At 35.3% G+C, this 22315-nt stretch overlaps 1 protein-coding gene across 2 annotated transcripts; it reads right to left on the bottom strand.

Annotated features, from left to right (window-relative positions):
* Positions 1 to 15210: 15210 nt before the first annotated feature.
* On the bottom strand, positions 15211 to 21987 carry LOC105217048 (trypsin-1). 2 transcript variants are annotated; one of them, XM_054229742.1, is made up of 5 exons: positions 21723 to 21987; positions 19799 to 19908; positions 16486 to 16827; positions 16121 to 16419; positions 15211 to 16031 (listed from the first exon to the last, which is right to left on the bottom strand). In XM_054229742.1, the coding sequence occupies exons 3-5, from the start codon at positions 16748 to 16750 to the stop codon at positions 15870 to 15872; spliced, it is 726 nt and encodes a 241-aa protein (XP_054085717.1). In that variant the 5' UTR covers positions 16751 to 16827; positions 19799 to 19908; positions 21723 to 21987; the 3' UTR covers positions 15211 to 15869. The 2 variants fall into 2 exon arrangements, with proteins under 2 accessions (XP_054085717.1, XP_011190157.1); XM_011191855.2 differs by lacking the exon at positions 19799 to 19908 and having other exon boundaries at positions 15220 to 16031.
* Positions 21988 to 22315: the final 328 nt, after the last annotated feature.

Genomic DNA, 22315 nt, shown 5'->3' with positions numbered 1-22315 from the left:
CTAGCATTTTTCTGCGACTAGTGAGTATAGGTAGATTTATAAATTGTAAACGACTAGTATACGTAGGAAGATTCAATCTTGAATCCCAATGTAAGTGACCTAAAGCAAAAAGTTAAAATAGTTTTTGAACGGACTCTAGCTTACCAGAATTTACCACAAAACCATACTCCAGTATAGGAATTACCAATGTTGTAAAAAGAATTTTAGTAATATACGGATCACGAAATTCTTTAGAACAACGTTTAACAAAGCTAAGAGCACCTTTAGCTTTTAAGATTATTGAATTTACATGACAATTAAAATTTAGTCTATGGTCGATAGTAACTCCTAAATCAACACAGCTAAAAACTTGCTCTAAACTGAAATTATGTATTACATAGGGAGAAGGGTCAATAGATCTACGGGAAAAGCACATCGTTTTACATTCAGTGGCATATCATTTTTGTGACAACAAGTAACTTAATTATTTAAATCCGATTGTAACTCAGTCCTTTCGTTATATGAAATATATGATTTAAAAAGTTTTACATCATCCGCATATAATAAAATTTCTGAAAACTTAATTACGGAAGGTGTATCATTGATGAACAACAAGAACAGAATCAGGCCGAGATGACTACCTTGTGGAACGCCTGAAAGGACACTAATTGAATCGGATAAAGTATTACTAAATAAAACTGGTTGTTTTCTATTAGTAAGATATGAGGATACCCATTCAAGAAGTCTTGGCTGAAAACCAAGAAGATCCAGTTTTTGCAAAAGTATCTGTATATATAACATCAGTATTCTTATTGTCCCTAAAACCCATTGACACATGGTTTACGAATTGAAGCAAGTATGTTGCTGTAGATTTCCCTTTACAAAATCCATGCTGAGAAAATGAAATTAAAGAAGATATCGAGAAAGTTATTTGGTCAGTGACAATAGCTTCAAAAAGTTTGGGTATAGCTGACATTTTAGCTATCCCCCTATAGTTCTCAACAGATGATCTAACTCCACTTTTATGCAAAGGTATTATAAAAGAGTTTTTCCACATTGACGGAAAAATACCTTGTTTAAGAGATATGTAGATAGATATATTTTGCACAATTTTTAAGGAAGCTTGAGGGAATCATATCAGTGCCTTATTTAAACGAATTTTTTAACGTAACTAAATAATTTAAGACATCTATTTCAGAAATAATTGGTGTATTAATTACAGTACTCGGACATAACACTTGATGATATGGCACATTCATAGGGGAGTTTGAACAATAATTGGACTTGAAGAATTCTGCATACATATTAGAAATAATATAATTGTCACATGACATGGTTGATTAATATTTCATAGCGGACGGAAAATTAAATATCATACGCTTGGAGTTAACAAAACCATAAAACAATTTCGGATTATCAATAATATTATTTTTTTACTTTGATTAAGTAGTTTTTATAACATTTTTTGTTAAGTTCCGCAAACTGTTGACGCAATTTAGAATATTTTAAGTAGTCAACAAGAGCTACAGTTTTTTTTATAGAGTTTAAAAGCTCGAGCTTTTCTATTTTTTAATTTAAATAGCTCATTCGAATACCACAAATTCTTTGGGTAACAAAACATTTCGGAACAAATCATTCAAAAATATTAATGTGATACATTTAATTCAATATTACCACTGTAATCTGGCCAAGTCAATTTAGAAAGTTCACAATCAATCTTTTTGAAGTTACCTTTCGCAAAGTTGAACCGAGGTACTGTTTATTGTAAACAAGTAATTCGTCTATGATTTCGATATTAATTTCCAAGGCAGGGTGATAAGAGTCCTCTGGCAAAACTAAAGGATCAGACCGGACAATAGAAAATTTTGAAGTATTATCAACATAGACCAAATCTAAGAATTTACAAAACTTGTTCGGAATTAAGTTAATTTGGTTAAGACCCATCTCAGACATTTCTTCCAAGAACTCATTAAAGCTTAAAGGGGTATTCTGGTCTAGGATTTTTTTGCATATTTTAAAAGTTTAGATTTTCAAAAATATGACCTTGGAAGGATTTTTCAAAATTCGACTTATTTTCGGAGATACAGCCGATTTTGTGACGTGGCGTCCGAGCCGGCCGAGCGGTCTCCTAAACTTTAAACGCGTTTTTCTCGAAACTACTTTTTTGAGGTGGTTTGCATGATATCTCAAGTTCTACTGAGCCGATTTCTTTGAAATTTGTTATATATGTATTTTCTTTATACAATGCTCTATCGTGTCTGCCTGGATTTCCAAAAATTTTGATTTGAAGTAGTTTTAAAAAATTCGAAAAGTCGAAAAAATCGGGAAATTTTTTTTTTTCAAGCCGGCGCCACTTTTTATATATTATCTATTTTTTTTTGAAAATAGTCAACCCGATAACGACATCCTTTCTAATCTTCTTCTTGTCTTTTGTGTTTTAGATCTCTACAAGGCTTGAAATCACGTCAACCAGGACGCACCGTTGTTTTTGAAGCCCCCACTCCACCGGTATCTCGAAGAATTTTGATTTTTTTCTTTAAATTTTTTCTTATATTATTAAAATGTCAATAAAAACCATATAAACAAATGGATAGTAAAAATGTTTTTAATTTTTTTTATCTTAGATTAAAAAATGCCTAAAATTCATCGTCTAGACCAGAATACCCCCTTAAACGAGGGCAAACAGGGGTAATGCAATCGTCAACAGATTTCCAAGATACATACGTTAGCAATTGAAAAAACATTATTTATTAAAGTGGCTTAGTTATGACACTTTATAGGTTTTTGGTTTTCACCATTTTGTGGGCGTGGCAATGGTCCAATTTCGCCCATTTTCGAAAGCAACCCTCTCATGGTCCCAAGCAGTGGCGTAGCTAGGGGAGGGCGGCCCGAGCCCGACTATAACAATCAGATCTACCTATAAAAAATCGTAAATCTGTGGCAGAGAGCATAACCGCCACTAATCAAACAATCTAGGTAACTATAATATCGTACCACGAGCAGAGAACGTATAATATAGAGAAGGTTCATGGTGTGCCGATTGTCACCAGTCTCACCACTGCCTCTAATTGGGTGACGCTGGACTATTTGAAATTCTTTGTGGAATGGGATTTTACAGCATCTCTTCCGAATCTAACGGTCGCACTAAAGTTATTTATGACAATATGTGCATCAGTCGCTTCATGTGAGAGAAGTTTCAGCAAATTAAAATTTATTAAAAATTACTTGCGGTCTACAATGACTGAAACCAGATTAAACAATCTTTTATTTTAACGATAGAGCATGAAGCAACACAAAATATAAATTTTGAAGACGTGATTTCGGAGTTTGCAAGTGTCAAAGCTAGAAGGAAGAAATTTTAATTCTTTCACATAATATACTAATATTTGTAATACTCGTGTTTTAATAAAATGTAAATGATTATTACTTTTTTTATTTTAAAAGTTTTGATTGAGTTTTGGGGTGACACCTTCAAAATCCGCCCCGGTTGTCACCTATGCTAGCAACGCCACTGGTCCCAAGGAATATTTGTGCCAAGTTTCGTCAAGATATCTTAATTTTTACTCAAGTTACAGCTTCCACAGACGGACGGACGGACAGACATCCGGATTTCAAACCTACTCGTCACCCTGATCACTTTGGTATATATGACTCTATATCTAACTCTTTTAGTTTTATGTGAACAAAACTATAATACTCTCTTAACAACTTTTGTTGCGAAGTATAAAAATATGGGGTTTTACCCATGTTTCAGTGAAAGCAATGGTTTTAAAATTACAATTAATGCTGTTTAAATGCAATTCCGTTAATTTTGTATTAAGCCCCCTAACACTTTGATAATAAATATTCAATGAGTTATTATCAATTAGTTTTTTGGAATCGCGGGTATTTTTGGGATTTGAGCAACTACCGTTGGCTTATCTCGTTTATGTTCGAATTCGCGCATAAAGCACCGGATGGCCAAAATGATGAATTAATAAGCATTGGAAAATTATCAGCAGATACGTCAATTTTAAAAGAGGAGATATTCCTTTCGTATTTGAAGTTAAATTTTCGAATGTCAATATCATTCGTTTTTAATCTCAACGAGATGTAATACTTTATATCTTCGACCGTAGTGTCCGAAGCCAATCTAGAAATGAAAATAGATTTCCTTTGTGATATTACGACCAAATTTTTAGCCCCAGACGAAGAGTTATTAGAAGGCGGATCCTGAGTAGTTTTCTGCTTAATATTGTCAGTAATAACTTTCGGTGGATAAAAACTTTTAACGACGAAGGTTTCTCACCTTGAGGGCAAGGAGAAGATAGATTAATACGGTCTATTTTTACAGGGGAGATTCTCTGGACAGAGATTGTGGCAGATTCTTTATCAGGCGGGCGTTTAGGTTTTGATGATGGTTTAGCATTATCATCTATATAATACATTTTATAATATAATACATTTTTCTGTAAGGTTCTGAAGTTCTCGACCGATTTCTTTAAAATTATTGCGCGCCTGTTCAAAAACTTTTAATAATTTAATTTCTCTCGGTCTACACTTTAAGCACGGCCAGCGCAGGCCCTTTCCATCGAGAATAGAATCTAACGGGCAAGCCAGTCACAAAGCCAACAAGAAACAAGACGATCAGAATCGCCTTTAATAGTGCAATTCGGAAAATTGCAAGTCATTATGTATGTATGTGATTGGCGTTGCAACCGTTTAGCCGGTTATAGCCGAATCGACGATAGTGCGCCATCTCTCTCTCTCCTTCGCAGTTCGGCGCCAGTTGGAGATCCCAAGTGTAACCAGGTCGCTCTCCACCTGGTCCCTCCAACGGAGTGGAGGCCTTCCCCTTCCTCGGCTTCCTCCGGCGGGTACTGCATCGAACACTTTCAGGGCTGGAGTGTTTTCGTCCATTCGGACAACATGACCTAGCCAGCGTAGCCGCTGTCTTTTTATTCGCTGAACTATGTCAATGTCGTCGTATAGCTCGTACAGCTCATCGTTCCTTCGTCTGCGGTATTCGCCGTTGCCAATGTTCTTAGGATCATAAATCTTGCGCAAAATTTTCCTCTCGAAAACTCCTAGTGTCGTCTCATCTGATGTTGACATAGTCCAAGCTTCTGCACCGTAAAGCAGGACGGGAATGATAAGCGACTTGTAGAGCTTGATTTTGGTTCGTCGAGAGAGGACTTTACTGTTCAATTGCCTACTCAGTCCAAAGTAGCACCTGTTGGCAAGAGTTATTCTGCGCTGGATTTCGAGGCTGACATTGTTGGTGTTGTTAATGCTGGTTCCCAGATAAACGAAATTTTCTACAACTTCAAAGTTATGACTGTCAACAGTGACGTGGGAGCAAAGACGCGAATGCGCCGACTGTTTGCTTGATGACAGGAGATATTTCGTCTTGTCCTTATTCACCTCTAGACCCATTCGCTTCGCCTCCTTATCCATGCGGGAAAAAGCAGAACAAACGGCGCGGTTGTTGCTTCCGATGATATCAATATCATCGGCGTACGCCAGGAGCTGTACACTCTTGTAGAAGATTGTACCTTCTCGGTTTAGCTCTGCAGCTCTTATAATTTTTTCCAGCATTAGGTTAAAGAAGTCGCACGATAGTGAGTCACCTTGTCTGAAACCTCGTTTGGTATCGAACGGCTCGGAGAGGTCCTTTCCAATCATGACGAAGCTTTTGGTGTTGCTCAACGTCAACTTACACAGCCGTATTAGTTTTGCGGGGATACCAAATTCAGACATCGCGGCGTAAAGGCAGCTCCTTTTCGTGCTGTCGAAAGCAGCTTTAAAATCGACAAAAATGGAAAAATTTAAATTGAAGAAAAAATGAAAATATGTTATAGTAGTAAATAGAGAAATATAATTAAACATAAAATAAACAAAAAAAGAAATATATATATATATATATCTAATAAAATAAATAAATAAATGTAACCTGGTTATAATGAATTAACCGAGATCACAACCAGTATAACAGTGAGCACTTTGAGAAGCACTGAGCAACTTAAAAATAACACGCAAACAGCTTTGAGCAAAAAAGAAAGAAAAACGAATCAAAAGAAAAAGAGCAAAGTAAACAAAAACAATATGCATTCGCACAAACAATTGCAAAGTATGAAAGAAAATTGATAACAACAACAAATGATTTAAAACAAGTAAGGAAAGGCTAAGTTCGGGTGTAACCGAACATTTTATACTCTCGCAATTTATTGAAGAAATTTTATTAAGATAACATACAAATTAACCCATAAATTCGGCATAAAGTTTAATAGAATAACGAAAATCGTCATATATAGATATGAGGGCTGAGGTAATTCCTGAACCGATTTCATTCAATTTCACCAGCAAGATATCCAATACTATACGCTCACTTAATTTTGCTAAGATATATCACATATTAACCAATACGTAATAAAGCCCAACGAATTTTTGAAAAACCTATAATTAAGTAAATGAGAGCTAGAAGATGTTGTGACCCGATTTTAATAATTTTTGGAACAGAGACACATTATTGGAAGAAAACAATTTTCTCTGAATTACATTAAATTAGTTGAGAGATTTACCCATATTTTCGGTTAAAACTTAACCTTAGGCGCTGAGTTCAACATGTTCGATATCTGGGGCCTTGAAAAGTTATAGTCTGTTTTCGACAATTTTTTCACAAGTGATGTCACAGATCATATACTGTATTTGTGTAAAGTTTTATTTCGCTATCATCATTGGTTCCTAATGTATATATTATAAAGTGAAGGATTCAGATGGAATTCAAAATTGAGTTATAAAGAAAGTAGTCGTGGTTGTGAACCGATTTCAACCATTTTCTACACATGTCATCAGGGTGTCAATAAAATATTATATACCGAATTTTATTGAAATCTGTCGAGTGGTTCCTTAGATATGGTTTTTGACCCATAAGTAAAAAGAACAGAAGAAGAGTGCAGCTTCCTTCTGCTATCATTTCTGTGAAATTTTGTGTTTCTGACTTTTCTCGTTTGTGAGTTAACGCACTTTTAGTCATTTTCAACCTAACCTTTGTATGGGAGGTGGGCGTGGTTATTATCCGATTTCTTTCATTTTTGGACTGTATAAGGAAACGGCTAAAAGAAACTACTGCAGAAAGTTTGGTTTATATAGCTTTATTGGTTTGCAAGATATATACAAAAAACCTATTTGGGGGCGGGGTCACGCCCACTTTTCCAAAAAAAAATACATTCAAATTTGCCCCTCCCTAATGCGATCCTATGTTCCAAATTTTATTTTCATAACTTTATTTATGGCTTAGTTATAGCTCTTTATGTGTTTTTGGTTATCGCAATTTTGTGGGCGTGGCAGTAGTCCGATTCCGCCCATCTTCGAACTTAACCTTCTTATGGTGCCAAGGAACACGTGTTCCAAGTTTCATTAGGATATCTCAATTTTTACTCAAGTTACAGCTTGCACGGACGGACAGACGGACAGACGGACGGACAGACAGACATCCGGATTTGAACTTCACTCGTCACCCTGATCACTTTGGTATATATAACCCTATATCTAACTCGTTTAGTTTTAGGACTTACAAACAACCGTTATGTGGACAAAACTATAATACTCTCTTTAGCAACTTTTGTTGCGAGAGTATAAAAATCGGCGCCAGAATTTAAGAAAATAGTTAAAATACAATTAAAATTTAAATATAACACAAAAGTAAATTAGCAGAAATACTTAGCTTTAAAATACACTTATTAAAACTTAACTTTATTTAATAATATTGATAAATTTAAGCACAAATTCAAGAACCGAGAAAAAATGAAACTCCACAGTTTGACGCGCTGCCAGATTATATATATACGTTTACATAATTTGGCTAAGATATTTCACATATTAAACGATTTATAAACTATTAAGCCCATCGTATTTTTTAAAAACCTACTATTAGAAATATGGGAGCTAGGGGAAGTTATGACCCGATTTCAACCATGTTTGGTACAGAGACACATGATTAGAAGAAAAAGATTCTCTCTTAAATAAATAAAAATATCTGAGAGATTTACCGATATTTTCGGCGAAAAATTACCCTTAGACACTGAGTTCTTCATATTCGATATCCGGGATATTGAAAATTTCGCCAATTTTTTAGTGGGCGTGGCCCAGCCCCTAAATAAGTATTTTGTACTTATCTTATAAACCACTAAAGCTATATAAACCAACATTTCTGAAGCCATTTCCCTTACCTCACCCACAAAATGCCGATAACCGAAAACCTATGTCAATGGCGCCGAATAACTCGTACAGCTCTAGCACAAAAATTTCTGCAAGCTTCTGCGCCGTAAAGCAGGACGGGAATGATAAGCGACTTGTAGAGTTTGGTTTAGTTCGATTATATCAATATCATCGGCGTACGCCAGCAGTTGTACACTCTTATAGATGATTGTCCCTTCTCTATTTAGCTCTGCAGCTCGTATAATTTTTTCCAGCATCAAGTTAAAGAAGTCACACGATAGTGAGTCATCTTGTCTGAAATCTCGTTTAGTATCGAACGGCAATGAAGAGAAACATGAAGATACTTATTTTAAAATTAAATTTAAATTTTAAAACAAATAAATTAAGAGTCAAAAGTCAGGCACTACATTTTGGTTAATTTTGGTGAATATAGCAAGAAAACTTTTTTTTAATTGGAGGAGTCTCAGAAGCCTTTCCAGATTCAACATAGAACGTTAATTATCTCAGAAGGCAATCTCCATATAGCAGGGTATTTGTGAAACCCGAAGTCTAAGATATTTCATTCACTTTAAGGAGTGAAACCAACTCCTTCTTCTCACGTAAGGACGATTTTCGACGATCAGGGTAAATACATCGGCCAGGGGAGAGACGTAAGGTTTATGGTAGATAATTATTTTACCAAAAGCAAAAAATTAATTTAAAATAGTATTACAAATTAAAGGTACTCTCTTTCCTAGATAAATAAACCCTAAAATTAAAATAACAAATCAATAAATGCACTCTTTATCATAAATAAACGAAACAAATATTAAATATAAAATCTTAAGATCTTTCAAAAACATTTCTGACTTTTTAAAGATGTAATATAACCTCTGCCCTTTCAAAAGAAGATTTGGTATGGGGAGAGTCTGGCCAACCTGATCTTATTTATATATACATACATATATGTATATATATTTGGCGTATGCACCGCTTATGCGATTATAAGCGAATCTATTTGAAGGCGCTAGTCATCTCTCATTTTTGCTGTTTGGCGCGAATTGGAAATACTAATAGAAACCAGGTTACTTTTAACCTGGTTTTTCCTACGGAATGGAGGGCTTACTGTTCCTCTGCTTCCACCAGCGGGTACTGCATCGAACACTCTCAAAGCTGAAACGCATTCGTCATTCTAACAACATGACGTAGCCTCTGTATTTGTATTCGATGAACTACATATGTCAGTGTCGTTGAGCGGTATTCGCCGTTGTCAATGTTCAAAGGACCATAAATCTCCCACAAAACCTTTTTCTCGAAAACTCCCAGTGCCGTCTCATCGGATGTTGACATCGTCCATGCTTCTGCACCATAAAGCAGAACGGGGATGATAAGGGACTTGTAGAGTTTGGTTTTGGTTCATCGAGAGAGGACTTTAACATTTAAATGTCCACTCAGTCCAAACTAGCATCTGTTGGTAAGAGCGATTTTGCGTTGGATTGTGAGGCTAATATTTTTAGTTTTGTTAATGCTGGTGATGGCTGGAGGTGGGGAAGAGGTCATGTTCAGAAGTTCACGAAAGAAAGTATCAAGACTCAAGCAGCTCACGACTTCCGGTCCGGGTGTCATGATTAATAGTATATCCCCTGGTCTCTAACTTGGCAGCTATTTTGCAAGGGGAAATACGGCAGGGAAGAGACGTTTTCATGAAAAATTTAATTGATTTAATTGACTGAATTAAATTGGGTTAATTATTTATTTCACTTTAATTATCACAGTATTAGTAACTTAGGACAATAAAGGCAAATAAATTAAATCAATAGTATACGTTATATGAATTGCCAGGGGAGAGACAAAATCAGTTTTCGAATCCAGTACACCGCATGATCGGGGCGCAATAACTAAAAAACTACAGCGTTCAAACGGATTTCGCGATTAGTATTGCTAACTTTAGGCTGAACTGAGCCCGTGAGCACTTTTTTCAATGCGATTGTCTTTGTATTTATGTCGTACAAGCGGAACAAAATTTGGCAGGGTAGATACATAAAAAAATCGGGACAAAAGTTATTTTAAAAAATTATATGAAATAAACAAAATAATTTTGTTTTTTATTTAACAATACTTAATTTTAATTATTTTGCTTCCGATTGAACTTAGTTTTGGTTTACCAAAAGTTAAATAAAAAATAGCAAGGGGACAAGCCAGGGGAGAGACTTTGTAAGGAAAAAAATGTTTTGATTATGCAGTAAATTGTAATATTATTTAATACATTATATTAATATGATGTGATTCATTTAAAAAAAAAATAGCAACGTAAAGGACAAAAACAATACTTTAAGCTGATTGCCGCATAAATTACCTCTTATCGTAGAATCACCCATATATTAAATGAAAATAATTTCTTACAGTTTATTATATTGCCAGTGATTAAGTCACGAAAAATTAATTTTGAGTTGTGTCTTTATATTTAATTTGCTCAATTTTATTGAGCGAAACAAATGGTTTATGCTTACTTGTATTAGTGATCTATAAAATCAAATATTTTGAAAAAACTGGAGAAATTCTACAAAAAAAATTACCTATCAAATGACCCATTATAAAGTCAATTGTACCCACATTTGACAATACAATATTTAATACAAAAGTGTTATGTCCATTTTCCTAAGTTTTGTTTTTTAAAACTTAATCTTGAATATACATTTTATCAAAGTAATGCACTGTTTTAAAAAAATACATAAATTTCTCTAATATAGTTGATCTTCTCTAACTCGAATCACTATAATCCACCAAAAAAATTCCGAGTTACTGAAGGCAATTTATATGAAATTTTACTTATATTTCCAATTCATGAGTTCGAGGTATGGAGAACTTTGAGTTATAGAAGTTCGAGTTATCAAATTTTAACTGTATTCATTCACGTTGCCACGTTGATTTTAATATAAATATTTATTATATAAGACAACAACGTTCCGATCTTAAGACACATAGGAAATGGGAACATAACATTTGTGGGATCCAATATCTACTCTGACTGGAGTAGTTTTCGGAAACGTTGGGGACTGCGCAGTTTACGTTTTAGGATTGTTTAATATGTCGCACTGTACAACAAAAGTTTTTCACTGAAAACATTATCAGTTTGCGTTTAATTATATGTTCACTAAGGTTTGTTTTAAGACGGCTTTGTCATCGTGATATTTTTTCTGTGAAATATAATATACGGACGATTTATCTTTATTAGGAAAACCGTGTTTTCACCTTTGTTAATGATAGCAAAGTTTACTGTGTGGTATTTACAATGCTTTTTAAGAACACCTTCGGCGCCCTACCTATTACTACGAACGTTATAGCAGGTGAACATAAATACACTGCCACTATTCGCTCACTTTGGTCCTAATTTATCAGCTGAATCAGTAATTACAACAATTGAGCGACGGTTTTCGCAAGGCTGACATTATTATCGGTGTTGATGCTGGTGCCCAGGTATATGAAATTATCTACTACTTCGAAGTTATGACTGTCAATAGTGACGTTGGAGCCAAGACACGAATGCGCCCGACTGTTTGCTTGATGACAGGAGATATTTCGTCTTGTCCTCATATACCTCCAGACCCATTCGCTTCGCTTACTTATCCATGCCAGCTCCTTTTCGTGCTGTCGAAAGCAGCTTTAAAATCGACAAAAAGGTGGTGTGTGTCGATCCTCTTTCACGGGTCTTCTCCAAGATTTAGCGCATGGTGAATATCTGGTCAGTTGTAGATTTTCCAGGTCTAAAGCCACACTGATAAGGTCCAATCAGTTTGTTGATGGCGGGCTGTAGTTTTTCACACAGTACGCTCGATAGAACCTTATATGCTATATTTAGGAGGCTTATCTCACGGTAATTGGCACAGATTGTGGGATCTCCCTTTTTATAGATTGTTCAGAGCACACTGAGATTCCAATCGTCAGGCATGCTTCCTTCCGACCATATTCTGCAAAGAAGCTGATGCATGTACCTTATCAGTCCTTCACCGCCGTATTTGAATAGGTCGGCCGGTAATCTATCGGCCCCCGCCGCTTTGTTGTTCTTCAGGCGGGTAATTGCTATTCGAATTTCTTCATGGTCGGGTAATGGAACATCTGTTCCATCGTCATCGATTGGAGAATCGGGATCGCCATCTCTTGGTGTTGTACTTTCTTCCGTCTATCACAATATGATCGATTTGTTTCCGCGTGTTTCGATCAGGAGACAGCCATGTTGCTTGATAAAATTTCTTGTGCTGGAATCTGGTACTACACCATATTTCGGGCCCCAGCGAAGTCGATCAGTCTCAGGCCGTTTGGCGATGTTTCGTCATGGAGGCTGAATTTTCCGACAGTGCCAGACTGCCAAAGACACTTTCATTACCCACCCTAGCGTTGAAATCGCCAAGCACGATTTTGGCATCGTGGCGGGGGTGGTACCCAAACCCTACGCACAACTGCAGAAGCGGGTTCGCCTTCTCACTTTAGCTCGCCTCCAAACGGATGTTTGTTGGCTACCCAGAGGATACTTGGTCTAAAACCGGAAGTCGTGAGCTGCTTGAACCATGTGGAGAAGAATCGTTTCGGGCCACTCCCAAGTGAATGACAATCAAAAACTTTCCTCACATACGTGGACTTCCACACATGAATCCGCCTAGAACGCCAGCCTCCATGACGAAACATCGCCAAACGGCCTGAGGCTGATCGACTTCGCTGGGGCCCGAAATATGGTTGTCTGTAGTACCAGATTCAGAATTCACCAAAATTCATCAAGCGACATGGCTGTCCCCTGATCGAAACACGCGCAATCAAATCGATCACGTTGTGATAGACGGAAGACATGTCTCCAGTTTTTTAGACGTGCGTACGCTCCGAGGACCAAACATTGATTCGGACCATTATCTAGTAGCAGCAAAGATACGCACTCGCCTCTGTGCAGCAAAGAACGCCCGTCAACAAACACAAGGAAGGTTCGTCGTCGAAAAGCTGCAATCACAACCGACAGCCGAACGATTTTCTACTCGACTTGCACTCCTGCTCTCTGAGAGCACTCATCGCCAAAAAACCAGTTGGTACGATGAGAATTGTCGTTCCGCAGTGGAGAGAAAACAGACTGCCTACCTCGCAACGTTGCGATCGACCACAACACGTTCGGGGTGGGATAGATATCGAGAACTGAAGAGGGAAGCCAGACGCATTTGCAGACGTAAAAAGAAAGAGGCCGAAATGCGTGAGTATGAAAAGCTTGAAAAGCTGGCCGACATGGGTAATGCTCGAAAATTTTATGAAAAGATGAGGCGATTTACAGAAGGTTTCAAGACCGGAGCATTATCATGTAGGGACCGAGGAGGTAATCTGGTAACGGATGTCCAGAGCATACTGGGATTATGGAGGGAACACTTCTCCGACCTGCTCAATGGCAGTGAAAGTACAACAGCAGGAGATGGCGAACCCGATTCCCCAATCGATGACGATGGAATAGATGTTCCATTACCCGACCATGAAGAAATTCGAATAGCAATTACCCGCTTGAAGAACAACAAAGCAGCGAGGGCCGATGGATTACCGGCCGAGTTATTCAAATACGGCGGCGAAGAACTGATAAGGTGCATGCATCAGCTTCTTTGTATAATATGGTCGGAAGAAAGCATGCCTGACGATTGGAATCTTAGTGTGCTCTGCCCAATCCATAAGAAGGGAGACCCTACAATCTGCGCCAACTACCGTGGTATAAGTCTCCTCAATATCGCATATAAGGTTTTGTCGAGCGTATTGTGTGAAAGACTAAAGCCCACCGTCAACGAACTGATTGGACATTATCAGTGTGGCTTTAGACCTGGAAAATCTACAATGGACCAGATATTCACCATGCGCCAAATCTTGGAAAAGACCCGAGAGAGAAGAATCGATACTCACCATCTTTTTATCGATTTTAAAGCTGCCTTCGATAGCACGAAAAGGAGCTGCCTTTATGCCGCGATGTCTGAATTTGGTATCCCTGCAAAACTAATACGGCTATGTAAGTTGACGTTGAACAACACCAAAAGCTCCGTCAGGATCGGGAAGGACCTCTCCGAGCCGTTCGATACCAAACGAGGCTTCAGACAGGGTGACTCACTATCGTGCGACTTCTTCAATCTATTGCTGGAAAAAATAATACGAGCTGCAGAGCTAAATAGAGAGGGTACAATCTTTTACAAGAGTGTACAGCTCCTGGCGTATGCCGATGATATTGATATCATCGGAAACAACAACCGCGCCGTTTGTTCTGCCTTTTCCAGACTGGATAAAGAAGCGAAGCGTATGGGTCTGGAAAAGGCAGTCAGCGCACTCGCGTCTTGGCTCCCACGTCACTGTTGACAGTCATAACTTTGAAGTTGTAGATAATTTCGGTTATCTGGGAACCAGCATTAACAACACCAACAATGTCAGCCTTGAAATCCAACGCAGAATCACTCTTGCCAACAGGTGCTTCTTTGGACTGAGTAGGCAATTGAAAAGTAAAGTCCTCTCTCGACGAACCAAAATCAAACTCTATAAGTCGCTCATTATTCCCGTCCTGATGTATGGCGCTGAAGCGTGGACGATGACAACATCCGATGAGACGACTCTTGGGGTTTTCGAGAGAAAAGTTTTGCGCAAGATTTATGGTCCTCTAAACATTGGCAACGGCGAATACCGCAGACGATGGAACGATGAGCTGTACGATTTATACGACGACATTGACATAGTTCAGCGAATAAAAAGACAGCGGCTACGCTGGCTAGGTCATGTTGTACGGATGGAAGAAAACACTCCAGCTCTGAAAGTATTCGATGCCGCGGAAGAGGACGATCTCCACTCCGGTGGAAAGACCAAGTGCAAAGTGACCTGGCTTCACTTGGTGTTTCCAGTTGGCGCCAAAAAGCAAAAAGGAGGAATGAGTGGTGCGCTCTGGTGGATTCGGCTATAATCGCTTAAAGCGGTTCCTACGCCAAATATATATATATATATAATGAAAACTTTCTGAAGTCAGTCAGATTCCAGTTCCCTACTTCCCTTTTACCACAATTTTTTCCATCCATCTGAATCGTTTACTTTACAACATATAAATATGCATTTATATTGCAGCAGCGGCTGCCAAAAATTGCCGAAATCGGACTTGAAGTTTTAAGACCCCAGATACCGAACATAGGGACCTTAGAAATATAAGAAAATATAACTAAATCTATCAAATATTCGAAAGATATTCAGAGGCGATGTTTTCATTATAATAGTGTTACTCTGTGCCGAAATTAGGTGAACGTTGGGATACTAAAGGGAACTATGTCCAGTAAGTTTGGTTTATAAAGCTTCAGCAGTTTTGGAGATACATTTATACAAACAACTAATTAGGAGGCGGAGCCCCGTCCAGTTTCCTAAAAATAAATTCCATCAAAATTGTCACATCATACTCTGATTTTATAGCTTAATTTATGGCTTAATTATAGAATTTAATTAGAATTGCAAAAAGAAGAAATTAATGGCGCGTTATTGTTGATTCGGCTATAATTGCGTAAGCGGTGTCTACTCCAATTGCATAAAACATCCCTACACGTTTATATATGTTACTAATTAATTTACACAAATTCTTTTATTACAAAATCAGGTACTATAAATTAAATACTTATTCAAAAATTACTATTACGTGTAAAATACTTATGGTACTGTATGTATAAATATCACAGCAGATTTTAAATAACGTTAGCGTTACTTAAAACTGATTCCATCCAATCAACATATTTGCTGACACGTGTGTATATCCCCGGAAGCCCAGGTCTGGCACATCCGATTCCGGTTGAAACAATTCCAACTAATATTTTATCTTTCATAATAAGTGGACCACCAGAATCAGCCTAAAGTGTTAGTGAATTGCGTTTTTTTCGTTAATACATATATACATATAGTACATACATACATTCGGAACCATATATGTAATACTTACCCAACAAGAATCAGCACCTCCATTTTTTAATCCTGCACATAATTGGGTATCGGAGATTAAACTGCTGGGCTTCCCATTTATTTGATAAGATTTCTCACAACTATGATTATTCCAGATTTTCACGGTCACTTTCTTTAAAATATCTGCTTTCTGACCCTCTTCTTGATTTTCATTTGTCCATCCCCAACCAGATACTATTGCTAATTGATTTTCGTATTCTATAAGTGGATTTTCAACACTTACACATATTGGCTTGACACGTTCGGTAAATTTCAAAGGTTCCTCCAACTGTAGTAAAGCTAAATTATAAAAGAGTTTTCATGACTTTTATTCACGAATAAATTTAAAACACATTTTTAGCATACCAATATCATTTTTTACGTTTGTGCATTCATATTTCGGATGAGGTATAATTCTTTTAAAGTTAATGCGAATAGGAGTAGATTTTTCGGCTGAATTACCGTTAAGATACTGTGAGATACTGTGAAGACCTATAACTCCTTGGATCTGTGATGCATGAAAAATCTTGTTCAATCCATTGCAGACACAATGTCCTGCAGTTACAAGCCACTGCTCATTCAAAATACTAGCTCCACAAAAGTGTCCTCCACGTCGCATTAGGCTTACCATATATGGTAATTCGCTTTTCTCGGCTTCTGAACCTCCTACAATTTTCGGGCTTCGATGGTTACAAGGTAATGAAGAAACTTTCCGATTAAAGAAAAAGAAAAAACTAGTCATTTTTTGTTGAATCGATTGAACAACTCTTGCAACATGTTGAATCCAAACAGACACTTCAAAAACAAAAAATATACTTGCTCGAAGATCCAAGAGTTGGTTAAGAAAAATTGTTAAGAAATACTCCGATTTTTGGAATTCTTGATTCTCTAAATTAGATACAAATTGTGGCAAGGAATGTAAAGCAAAACTGTTAATGAACCGGTCTCAATATATAGAAATAAATTCCTCGAAATTCTGAGGTAATATCTCAAAAATAGTAGTCAAAATGTAGTTGTTTACTACGCAAAACGATTGGAATTGCTGAAATTGAACTGGAATGGAAAATATAACATTGAAGGTTCGGAGTCGCTCATTTCAAAATTATTGAAATCGGACTATACATTTTCGAGATATCGAACATGAAGGCTTCAGTTCGAATTTTGGTCTGTGGCCTTAATAAATATAATTAAATAATTGCGAGAGTATAAAATATTCGTTTACACCCGAAAAAATATCTAAAAATCTTTAAAATATCTGTCTTTGTGCCTCGCAAAAGGCATGTTTGGCTCCTCTCGAATTTTGCCCTTTCTTACATGTTAATTCTTTTAAAAGATAATTTTCGAAAATTTTTATATAAATATTATAATTTAAGCCAAATGTATGATCGCTGTTTAATATCAATATTGAAGTTAAAGAAAAGTATACATATACATATTTTAGATAATATAAACCACCTAAACGTACATACATTTGGTAAATATTTAACAAAAATTATATACCTAATAGACGAGTAAATCAACTGGTATATATATTGTAGACTTAAGGAACGATAGTGTGTATATCGATCATATATTTTATATGAGTGGAAATTTACATACATACTTGTATGATCTTCAGATTTAGCAAAAAAAATTCGAAAAGCGTAAATAAAAAAGGGGTTATATATTTAAAAATCAGTTATAACATTTAATTGGAAATGGATGTAAGAATATTAGGTGCTCAGGCTTAACAGGAATTCTGAAAACATTTTTGTGTCTTCGGATAACATGCAGACTCAATGAATAAATTCATTGTATGGCTTATTGTAAACATTTAATTTTGTAAAGTAATATACCACATACCTATGAATTGCATTGGAGGGCTGGATTACGCGTTCAGGGTAATATCTGATCAAATCTTTCTCTAAATCTCATACAATATTGGCATAATCAACATTTTCTTCATGTTTCAATGGTGTATGCTAGATGCTAAAGCGGTCGAATTTATTTAGGAAAAAATAAAAAAAATTGAATTTAAAAAAACACTGGCACAATTTTTGAAAATTTGGTATTTTACTGTTTTGTTTGTATGTATATTTCTTCTAATTTAAAGGTACATAATTTTTTATTTAAGTTTTTTTCAGGAAGATTTATATTTAAATTATATAAGTATGCATACGCTTAATCAAATTCAAAACCATACAAAATTTGGACCAGCATTTTTTTTTCAAACATCACACATTAACCGCTCATAACATCTATCATATAAAAAATTTTATAAACCTTTCAATTAAGAAGAAAAATTTAGATTATATATATATCCTGCAATTAGTAATAATGTTTTTAATAAGTCGTGTTTTGAACTTCGAATGCAAATATTTCGATTTTGTAGTCTAACATCGAAAAAAAAAGAAGAGCAATTGTTATTTATGACTCAATCTTCCGGAAAATATTAGTTTTGTTTAATACCCAGCCGAGTGTTGTACTGTGTTATTATTATTATTTGTATATTTGGATAAAAAGCGTGGGTGCTTTGTCTTATATTTTCCACATATTGAGCAACACACGATTTTTAACCATTTGACTTAAATCGATTCCATTCAATTAAAAAAATAATGAATTTCTTTTCACTTGTCCTTATATTTGTTTTCATTAATTTTTTGTACGATGATTTCGTATTTTCCTTTACTTCTGAAATTAATAACGACGATACTGACAATACTGACAGACTTTCATCGGTAATATGTGTATAATTAAATTTGGTTTATTAGAATCAGAAAGAAACTAGAAAAAATTAAAAAATATTTGAGAAATTTGGTTGTTAGTTTGCTACATACATACGAGAATATAGTTCAAAAATGGCCCACTTCGAATATAGAAATTATGTTAATCAGTTTTACTAGATTTTAAAAATATATTTTTTAGATAGAATATTAATTATTCTTTTGCTAATAAAGATTTTTATTCGAGCGAAATATGTTGAATGTGCTGTGGGCGATAATTATGAAAAGATGGAGAAGTAGTTACTGCATTACAATTCAGAATAACTTTAATGTCTCTTACAATAATTACACCCGTTTAAGTGCCTTTCCGCCATAAGTGACCATATTTTGCGGAATCGTTGTTTTTCTCTAAATTTACACGCTTAAGAGCCTTTCCCACTTAATTCCTGTAATATTTAAGGCACAAAAATAAAATTGTTTACAATTTTCCTCTTTTAAGTAACTTTTAATATTTTTGACATTGACAGTGCTAAGTATTGTCAAAAGGAAATATATACATACATAGTTTTGTAATGTTTTTTTTTCATATTTATTAATATAAGGAAGTATTTTTGTTATTACTAAGAAAGATATATGACTTTCGTTCTAAAAGAAAAAAATATTAGATCGAAGTATTTGAGAAAAAGCTTGGTAAGTACCAAGTAAGTCGGTGGACACGATTTCTCGAAAAGCGATTTTGTTAAAATTTGGTACGCATCTTTTGAATAACATTTTCTAGTTAATGAACAAAGATTTTTTTATAATTTTGTTGTTACTATTTTTAAAAACCTTAAATTTCTTGGTATAGATGGTACAGAAGGGCTAAAGTCAAATTTCTGTACAAAATTTTAAATTCGGTTCGTAACATTTTCCAATAGCAAAGTTTGCAAATGAGAGAAATCGGTTCACAAAATTGAGCAAATCGGGTTAATACTTACTGTAGCCCCCATATACCTAATATATGGATATTCAGACTTCCGGTGGACTTTATACCACCGTTATAGTGTTGGCAAAAATAGTTGAAATCGGTCCAGGAATTAGCCCAGCCCTATAGTATATGGATATGAATGATTTTCGTTATTCTATTGGGCTTAATGGGTCTATTTGTGTGTTAGTTTAATAACAATAAATAAATAACTTGGCTCGTTTATAATTAAAAAGCACCAGATCACACTTGACATCTAAATCATGTAACTAATAGTGTACTGGCCGAAATTTGGTATGGTAAATGATATGATTTCAATATTTTGTATGTATCAAATTATGTTTTAAAATTATACTATTTATAATTTTACAAATTTAAAAGGATATAACATAAATTAATATTTGTAAATATTATAAATTTTTCAATTTAATTTATGTACGACAACATAGTTGTTTGTATTACCAGTTTTGCTTTAAGCAGCTCCAGTACATAGAAAACCGGTGTCACAACTGTGATCTGGCGACCTTTCGGCATTATTTTGTAATCACGCAACACCTTACGAGTGTAGTTAGTATTGTCTGTCCGTCCATTCAAAGGATATTTTTAAGAAATTTGAACTAATACTCATCCACGGTTTTTAAAATAACGTATTTGGGTTATTAATTAAGTTAAGTTATAATATGTTGCATTACAAATATATGAAATGGAAACCTACCTACTACGTTAAGTACCTATGATAAAGCCCTCGGACAAAAAGATGTGGAACGTATACCAATAATTAGATAACAACCAGGGGAAGCAATATTTCTAAACCACTACTATCCTTTATATAACGAATATATGTACACATATCAATTGTGTTTATATTAAGAATATTAAAGCATGCATACATACTCATATGTATATGTACATATATATCCATATATACATACGAGTATACCGTGGGGAGGTACCAAAAAGTCTCTAGATATATGATCTATTATACATATGTTGTTGTCTAAAAATAATCTTTTTGAAATTAAAAAAGGTGTCTACTGCAGTAGTATCACTTTTGATTTTAAACAAATTCAATTCCATAGGGTTCCATGTAACTATAAAATTTAACAGGTTTCCAGAGCCAATTACTAGAACCTATGTAGCTGATCTTATCTTTTAATATGTTTAAAGTTTTCGTGTAACATATAAATTACTATGCAGAAACATAAAATTTTGTACGAATGATTTGAATTGAGAGTTGCCGCCACTTTTGAATATTATGATTGATTATGAATATTACACATGTCTTACAGGTTACTGAACCGACTTGAACCAAACTTCATAGTTATGTTTTCGGTATTTTCACTATAGGCGCCATATTCTTTGTTTCCTATCAGTAATTAGTATAATCTCACATCTGCCACACAGAATGAGCAGTGGCTTCTCAAGAAAATTAATCACATAAACCAGTACTGTCGAAGAGGAATAGAATATAAGATGTTTTTATATAATCTAATGTGGCAACAAATCAAATTCAAATATTAAGCTCACGTCTTTAGACTCAACAATATTATTTTGCTTGTAAAAATGTATAGCAGTTGTTTACTTTTTAGATAATTATCTTACTTCATGTTATTACCACGACCATACAATGATCAATATGCAGAGAAATATTTAATATAAATTATTGTTTCAAATTAATTGTTTATATTTATTGTATATTTCTACAAATAATGAAAAAATATACAAAACAAGAACTGTTTCCCTCACCATGAAAGGAACAGTATTTTCACCTTTTACTTTAAAAAACTAGGTAACAAAGACCTTTTATTTGAATGATATAAGATTATTTAAAAGCGTACGTGGTGAACTGTTGGTGCACACAACTATTAACTTCTTTTAATATTTTTGTTTTATTTTATTTATTTATTGTTTTCTATCACACTTTTGCAAAAACTTACAGCTGATTTGGCCACCCACACCATTTAATATTAACACAGTTAAGTATATTTTCAACATCACTCTACTATTCTGATGTGGGTTAGCAGTCCAAGAACCTGTTGCCGAACTGTCTCAATATTCTATGATCTACACGGTTATATAACACCGGCGTATTTTGCACTTCCCTATTGAACTACGCTCTTTACTCTACCCGCTGAGCGGAGAGCTACGTGCGTACTTGATTGCTTTCCGTAAATGCGAAAGTTTACGCCGACATAACCACCACCCACGTTGCACCCAAGTTAAAATCTGATAACAGACAAGCGTGCAGCCATGGGCCTGAGCTAAAAGTGCGGGAGCGCGAAAGCACAATTGCCGGTATTTTTTACGGAAGGGCAATGTTTGTTTACAAGCTGAATGAACTTATACGCGTTGACATGTGTTATTCTTTACAAATGTATAGATATGCAGGTACACCATTGGGAGAAACAATAGCTCTGCGGTAACTTCAACGTCGATTTGCAATTCAGTACGTTGCAATAGCGCTTACCTTTTTTACTATCTTGTAAATTTGCTTTTTATATTCTTGCAATATGTCGCACAGGGTTCACCT

Source organism: Zeugodacus cucurbitae, chromosome 4, assembly GCF_028554725.1.
Source record: "Zeugodacus cucurbitae isolate PBARC_wt_2022May chromosome 4, idZeuCucr1.2, whole genome shotgun sequence".
NCBI classification, from domain to species: Eukaryota; Metazoa; Arthropoda; class Insecta; order Diptera; family Tephritidae; genus Zeugodacus; species Zeugodacus cucurbitae.
Note: the sequence above shows the minus strand (reverse complement) of the source record. Positions and strands in the feature narration are given on the sequence as shown.

Coding starts and splice junctions, on each gene's coding strand:
- LOC105217048 (XM_011191855.2), bottom strand. CDS start 21,780: ATGTTGAAAATATACTTAACTGTGTTAATATTAAATGGTGTGGGTGGC. Junction 16,828..21,722: donor TGTGGGTGGCCAAATCAGCT/GTAAGTTTTTGC, acceptor TTAATCGGAAAG/TTTCTTCATTACCTTGTAAC. Junction 16,420..16,485: donor AAACGTAAAAAATGATATTG/GTATGCTAAAAA, acceptor TTTATAATTTAG/CTTTACTACAGTTGGAGGAA.